At 40.6% G+C, this 8,073-nt stretch overlaps 1 protein-coding gene across 4 annotated transcripts in view; it reads right to left on the reverse strand.

Moving 5' to 3' along the window:
- Positions 1 to 8,073, reverse strand: part of PPP2R2C (protein phosphatase 2 regulatory subunit Bgamma) — a 175,412-nt gene extending 167,339 nt beyond the window's left edge. The window contains exons 1-2 of one of the 4 annotated variants that reach the window (XM_085223508.1): positions 5,331 to 8,073; positions 5,063 to 5,143 (exon numbers count right to left, since the gene is read on the reverse strand). Coding sequence is in view for 1 of the 4 variants with exons in the window: in XM_085223512.1 (XP_085079638.1) it covers positions 5,063 to 5,143; positions 5,331 to 5,346 (97 nt within the window). In the remaining 3 variants the exon portion in view is untranslated. Of the gene's footprint in view, positions 1 to 5,062; positions 5,144 to 5,330 lie in introns of those variants that run through there. The other 3 variants (XM_085223510.1, XM_085223512.1, XM_085223509.1) reach the window with 3 other exon arrangements.

An 8,073-nucleotide genomic window follows, 5' to 3' on the forward strand; every position in this document is an offset into this window, starting at 1 on the left:
AGAGGGACAAAGGGAAAGTAAAACAAAACCAACTGAGACTAGAAAATATGACTGAGTATGTAAGTAAAGCTATTACAATGGGGCAGACTGGAAGGAAAGAAAAAGGATCAATAGGAGATTAGAGAGGAAAATGTGGCTGAAGACCACATTCTAGACACTGCGATTGTGAAGGCTACAACTTTAGACATCAAAGAGCCAGAGGATCACAAAAACAAATACGGTATGTTAGAGGGAGCGAGTCCTTGAAAAGAACAGGAAAAAAAAATATCTGGAAACCTAGCAAAAAATTTTACAAAGCTTAGTATGTTTTTCAAGCTTCTCTCAAACAATGCTTCAGATTACTCAGAAGGAGCTAAAATTTTCAGTTGGATATTGAAAGAAGGAAAGAATTAACACAGTGTTAACAAAATATTTTTTCTTGGTCAAATGACAATTAATGATTCTTTGGAGAAAACATACTCCAGCACCCATATTAAGTTCCAGTAGAACACTGTGCAGACAAAGACTTCACACAACAGTCTGCTTCCATCTCCTCCATGTATTTCATTAAATTGATTTATTCCATAAAAATTAAGCCAACTCTTGCTCAAAGCACAAAATCAGAAAACAACAACAAGTAAATAAGCCATTCACCTTTATTTTTTTATAAAAACTATATACATGAGTATATTTGAGTATTTTATTGTCAGGCAAGAAGCATTTTGAATAGTAATCCACAGTAATACTTGAATGAAAGACCCTTACAAAACCCAAGTCATGCATATACAAAGACAAAACTCAGAGATAAACATACCTACATTCTATTTTGTGGTAAGTATAATTAGAAGTAAGGCCATCAGATGAACTAACATAGCCTCAGCACACCTTGGTCTATAGTAATGCAGAACTTTTCATATTGGAAATACACATCAGAGTCTGCAACACCAAATTGAAAACCCGTATTTTCTTGTACAGAATTACCTGTTGTCTTACACAGCCATTTAAACCATCATAATGAAAACAATAGTGATAGCATTTTTCAGAAAGGAGACCTTTCCCTGCCCTGCAGCAGCTCCCAGATATCACTGATAGTTAACCAACCAAACACCAACATAAGAGACTGTACAATGAAGAGATGAAAAACAGGGAGTTGCTGAATGTATAATCATGGATGTACGAAATAGGATTGGAATAATGATATCATTCACATAAATGGTATCAGGAGGTACATCAGGGCACAGTCGAGTCCTGTGATTACCTTGCAGTGCTGTATGCAAAGCTTTCAGTGTACACGGCGCTGAGGCAATGGGTATAGCAGTCTCTTCCGAAACTGCGAGGTTCAGAAGAGGCATGGTTCATTTCAGTCTAACTCCACTTTGGACAACTGGAAAACCAGAACTGTGAAGCATGTCCATCCAACTAAGGCCTCACAGAAATACATCCATTCATGGTGATCACACCTCAAAAGAAATGCTTACAAACTGTTGAGAGTTGCTTTTTCTGTCTTTTTAGGAGAACCAGAGGACAGTTGTTTGGTTCGGCCAAGAGAGGACTGAAATGTCAGTGAAGCTACAGATGGAGACTTCCCGTTTAATTACACACGAGTAATAAAGAAGAGGCCCACCAGAACATCACTTCAGCTGCAAGCTTGTGCAATCAAATTGCTTCCCATGGAACTCACATAATACTGGAAAAGACAGTACTAAACCAAAAGCAGACTTAGTGTCTCTGAAAACTACAGTAAGCAATAAACTGTTGCATCTAAACCTTACAGTGACTGAACTCGGAATCATCAGTTCCCAAGTCTTCTGGCTTCTTCAAATAATACATTGCTCAAATGAATATTTACAATAAAAGCAGTGTTTAATCCACCTTACATACTCAATGACTCATCTTTCAAACTATAGGAAGAAAAGAGAATGGTAGAGCAGTATAAGGCAAATATCAGGAAAGTTTACATCACATGACTCACAAGGCACTACTGTCGTGGTTTTCAGTCACTCAGCAGCATAAATTTACCAACTGGGTGAAAATTAAAACTGTAAACCAATTTCAATTCATCAGTTTCTGAGGAATTATCAAGATTGAAAACTAGAAATATGAATTTTGATTCAACCTTTTCTTAAGCATACTGTCATTAGTGACTGCAATGCTATTTGTGTCCTGTGCAAGATCTAACAGATTTGATTTTACCTATCAGAACATCTAAAACATATTTTAACTTACACAACATTTACGAAAAGTTAATATGATTTGTAACTCAAAGCAAAGGGTCTTGTACAAGCAGTCCTGCTCGCAGTTCACAAGATATTTTGGGCAAACAGCATGAGATTTGACTTTTCAGAAGTTCAAAGTACTCACTGCTCAATAGCAGACATCGAGTTCCTACCAACAGAAAAAAAATCACATCTTTCTATATTTCATTTTGCTAGATCATAGATGGGTACTCTAATATTGTTCTTCGTGTAGCTTTTGTGAGGCTGCACTTAATGTGAGCAAAGTGCTTTGAAATCTTTAGCATGAATAAAATATATTTTGCACTTAGATGTTAATTATAGAAGTAGCAATATTTTAAATGGGGTTTTGTTTCAAGGAAGCAAGACAAAATCAAACATGATTATCTGGGCTTTGATTGTTATGTTTTACTTACTATGCTCTATTTTTCCTTGCATTTGAAATATGCAATTTTGCTTTTGTGTTATGTAAATGAATGTTTTTCATCTAACATCTATTTTTGGAAAAAGAATAATTTTCTTTCCTAGCCTAAGACAGAAATGTTGCTGTACACAACTCTGGAGTCTTACTGACAGAGTACCACAAGACCACTGCACGCATTCAGTAACAAAAGCAGCAAGAGGTGCCCAGAAGAATCATTGAATTAGAATTATTAATATATAAATGGTTATCTGCACAGATATCTATCTACATGAACACACAGTTATATTTAATGTACATTAGTTAGTCCTTTTGTTCACTGATTGGGTAGCCCTAACCAATGCATCTGTAATCACAGTCGTTATGGCCTTTCTTGAAAGTAAAAGGATTTATTTTGGATAAGAATGGAAGAAAAATCTGCACTGAAAGTCCTAGGAACAATCAATTTTCAGCTAATCGTTAGAGTTGGCTTTGTGTAACTAAAGCTATTTCTGAGGAAAACTTCAGAAAATAAAAAGTGTTTACTTTGTCCAAACCACTACTATCATGCAAGAGGTCAAGCCACCTGTTACTGTAGTACTTCCTTTAAAATGTTGTTCTTTACTTCTGCAAAGTGTGCTGGTTATATTGCTGTACATGTCCCTACATATCAGTAATATTTAGTAGACAACATTTATTCCGGAAAATGGAAAAAAAGAACAAAATGCATGTCAGATATATAAGCCTATTAACCAAAATGGGGTGTAATGCCTGCAGAAGATTATAATTCTGCAGTTTGTGTGACCAAATCACGGTGCTTCAGCCTGTCTTCTGAAGTTCACGTATTCCCATGCTGAGCAAGAAGGAGAAAGCATACAAGATTTCCACTTATGTTATGGTATAAAATTGGGCATCCATAAATTGTCTGTGTTAAAGAAAACTGAAGGTCAGGGTTAGTAAACTAATCATGGTTGATTCTGCCATATGACAAAGATGTCCCAATAAATCAAAGGAATGCAAGGCTTGCATTGAATAAAACATAATACTATCAAATCAGTGCTGAAACACTGGTATTTACCAAGACAAGTAAGGTTAAGAAGCATATCCCACACATTCAAATCTTTAAATAAAATTAAATGCCAACCTAAAGCTTGTTTTCAACTTTCTATGGTGCTTGAGAAATGCTGTCACTCACTCATTACACTCCCTCACACGGATGTAATTTCCACCCCCACTTATCGTCATCACATCTGGTTTGTTATGCAGTTACACACAAAAAAAATCAAAGAAAAAAAAAAAGAACAAAATATTACCTAGGCACCAAACCACAACACATTTTAAGAAATACTTCGGTATGCATGCAAGCATAATTATGCACACTATTAAGTAAACCTTCAAATAGAAACCACCATGGAATAGTTTGAGGAAAAAATAAACTTAGCCCAAAGCCTTGATTGAGCTGCAGTTTATTATCAGTACACTGGGGTTTAAATCACTGCTCCAAATAGAAAAAACACAAGACATAGACATAACAGAAAAGTTAGCATCCCACAGAATCACAGATAACAACGCTGAAAGAGACCTCAAATCACTAATCTATCCACCTGCTCTATGGCAGGATCTGCAGCTTTCTCACTTCAACCAACATTCACAAAACAAACTTTCAGTATCTCAAGTGAGTGAGATTTCACTGTTTATCCATCTCATCCATTCTGGAGCTTCATCACTGGAAAGCTTTTCCTGCTGTCTAAACTGAATCCAGCCTAGCACAGCGTTTCACCTTTCTCACTACCAGGAAGTTTTTCAGCCAGGCCTGAACTTGTCATGCGTTCACCTTGCAAACAGCAATGCAATCCCCTCAGAAATGCATGCTAACAACTGACATCACGGAGATGAGGTTCTTGCTCCACTTAACCTACTGGAAACAAAATCAGTGGACACATGGAAATACGCTCACTGACACTCGCAACTCTACGTACAGGATGTACTGGAAAATAAAGGTTGACGCTTAGGTTGAAATACAGCATACATTCAAAAGAATACATGGTTCAGAGGCAGAAGGCAGACTTTCTTGCTCCTTTTATAGAATATTCAAAAAGAGACTCTCCAAGTTACAAGTCTCATCAAAGTTAAGAAAACACAACAACTCTCCACGCGCCCTGCACGGCCTTACGAGCAACAGCAGAGCCAAGCAGGCCGACGCCACAAAACAGGACAAAACCCAACATCTCCCCACAAAAGCCAACCAGCCAAGGCGCTCGCACCAGCAGCCTCACCACGAACCCCTCTCCCCCTCTTGCCCTGAGCACCACCCACAGCCATCCTCAATTAGGCCAAGCGCAGCCGCCACGTTTCGAGGCCACCGGCCTCGAGCCCGCGAGCCGCCCGCGGGCAGCAGGACGTGGGAACGGCCACCGGGCTGCATCCCACCTCAGCGCCCCGTACTCACCTTCGGAAACCTCGAACTCGGCCGCTCCATTGAGCTGGTAGAGGCACCAGTCAACTGCGCTCTCGCCTGGGGGGGCGCCAACTGGAGGAGAGGAAAGGCAGCGTCAGTCGGGGGGCAGCCGGGAGAGGAGACGGGGAGCGGCGGAGGAGAGAGGACGAAGCGCAGCAGTGGGGAGGGGTGCGAGGAGAAACGAAGGGGACGGGGAAGGGAGCGGGCGGACGCGAGGGGACTACAAAGAGCCGGGAGAAAAGAAAGCGTTTCCAAATACCCTGCTTTTGGGACATGTGTGCAGCCCTGCGAAAGGTGCCCAGTGCTCTGAACTGTGATTTGCTCCCAGCGCCGCCAGCTCGGGCCGCCTCCTCCTTCTCCCAGCGGAGCGGGCGGCGCAGCAGCCGAGCTGCCTCGGGGCGCTGAGGGAGCCGGGGGAGGGCGGATGGGAAGGAGGGGCGGCTCCACCCGGAGCTCTCGGCGGAGGCGGCGCCGCCTCGGCTGGACGCGCCCGGCCGCAACAGGTGCGAGCGGGAGCGGAGCGGCACTGCACGATGCTATCGCCTGCCCTTCCTCCTTGCGGGGCCCTGAGAGAGCTCGGCGGCCTTTCGTGCTCTTGCTCCACCTGCGAGGCTGCAGAGAGTTTCTTGTCCAGCCTGCGGGTCTGCGAGCTGTCCTCCTAGCTCTATGATAGGCAACTGCGAAAGCAAACATCATGCAAAGTGAGCTTAAGTGCTGTGTAACGAGGCCTTTGTCTTCACTTGGAATTTTTAGATTTTAGAATACGGAAACAGTCAGCTTGAGCAAACTTAGTTAGAAGTGCCTTTATTCTTAGAGACGTCCACCCCAAAAACACCACAGGAAGAAATGTGAAGGTATGTTAGTTGCTGTGTACGCCGTGTGCTTCCTTGGCTCAGCACAAAGATGTGGCTTTGTAGCTCACAGCCAGCAGGTCCTGCTCACGTCACCTGTCTTTCTGAGGTGACAGAGACCCACGCGTGCCGTAGCTCATATGAAGGAAGCAAACACCCTTTGCATGGGAAATGAGAAAAGTGTAAGAATTAGTACAGGAGGACTATAATCAAGTCATGCTAAGAGATCAGGAGCACAAGAATAACGTATCAATGTAGGCAGCTGTCATGGCATGCTGGCAGCAGATCTGCCATCCAGCTTCTTGCTATTTTTGAATGTAAGCAGTGGGGAAACATTATCTTTGGCATAAATTCCATTTGATGTGCTGACATTCGTTCCTTTTCATAGCAAGTGATACCTTCAGATTTGTATGCACTTTCATAAACTGCAGGTGATTTGAATCCATTTTACTAATGAAAGTATTCTGCTCAAATGTTTATTTTTTATCCACTCCGCACAAAACAGTGTAACACTGTGACCCCTGTGAAACAGCAAGGAGGACAATTACATGTTCTGATGAAAATAGGTTCAAAATGGGATAACATTCTGCAGACATTCTCAGCTACTTTAGGAAGAAAGTAAATGCCAACACTTAAGCTTTCCTGGAAACTTCACCTGAATTACAAAGACCATAATGCTTTCTGAGGTAAAAAAACATCACTTCATTTAGACTGTGTGTATACATATATATCTCTCTAAGCCATATGTTTGCTGGATGTGCAATAGCTTTCTTGGAACTGAAAAGGTTTAAGCTGGTGATTTGGGGGGAAAACAGTTTCATAAGGCTCTATTAGTAAAGCTTCGTTCAGCTGTTTACAGAGATAATAACTCCCTCTACAAAGTACCCACAGGCCTTGATTGCTCTTCACAAAGCATTATTTTAAATAAAATTAACCTTAGGAGTCCAGTTTTGCTTCTTGATTTTAGGGAAAATTATATTTTCCCATATCGATAAGTCAACAAGGGCCCTAGTGTGGGAGAATCTATTCATATTAAGCTTATTTTTTTATGAAATACAGGAATCACATCTTCAAATCAGTATTAGTGAGTTATGTATTAATCTGGACTTCAAAGATTATTCTGGACTTATTCTGGACTTCAAAGATTCACAAACTTTGTATGTTAAAAAAAAATTATCTAGTTTGGCATGTAATGCAGGAACGTTTTTTTTTTCTTGTCTAAGTGCAGATCTTACTTGAAGTTTGGTCTGTTTCTACAGGTGCCTTGAATATTTAAATGGATTAATTTGCAAGTTCTGTTTGAATTTATCTTCTTATTGGCATAAATCTGTAGAGGGACACTTAAACTATTTGTGATTGTTTCCTTTGGAGATAATTTCTTCAACTAAAACTAGTTAAACTAGTAATGCTAAATCAAGAGACAAGCTTGATGGTGGGAACAAATACCAGTTTCAGCTGATCACCTTTTGCACTGCTGGAAATAAAGAGTTAAGTATGATACTTTTAATGCAGGACTGTGAGACTGTTAGAAGCATGTAACTTACTGAAACTAGAACGTCAATAAAATAGCCAAATTATACTGCTGTCAGTATAAAAAGTTACTAGAGGAAGAACTATTTTAGCTGTTGATACTGATATATTGGGCAAAACCAGGTGAAACTGCAGACAAAATTCCTGCAGAGGCTGGTTGAGCTACAATGCCTATGTAACATTTTTGTAATAATGGATTTTCATTTTTCCCTTTTCACAAGGGCTTTCTGCAGTCACAGGGGCCAGCTTCTGCTAACAGTGATAAAACAAGGGAGAAAACCAATTTAAATGGGATCAGAAGGTCAACCGCATAAAATAAAATCTTAATCTTACTACTTCAAAGCCCTCAAAGACAATAATCCATATTGTAGCATCGTGCCCTGAAATAAAGAACTCCTGTCTCATTCAAAATGGAATTTCCACCAAAAAGCAAGCAAGCAAGCAAGCAAGCAAGCAGGGAGGAAGGAAGAAAAGGAGAAAAAAAAAAAGGAAGGAAGGAAGGAAAAGCAAGGAAGGATTTATATTTGTCACATGCCCAATTCAACATCTTTCTGAGGAATCTTATTTAACAAAACAGTTCGAGAGGCACTAGTACGAGGCACCTAGCAGGGCTGGAATTCC

The sequence above is a fragment of the Meleagris gallopavo genome, chromosome 4 (assembly GCF_905368555.1).
Source record: "Meleagris gallopavo chromosome 4, MGAL_WU_HG_1.1, whole genome shotgun sequence".
Taxonomy (NCBI): domain Eukaryota; kingdom Metazoa; phylum Chordata; class Aves; order Galliformes; family Phasianidae; genus Meleagris; species Meleagris gallopavo.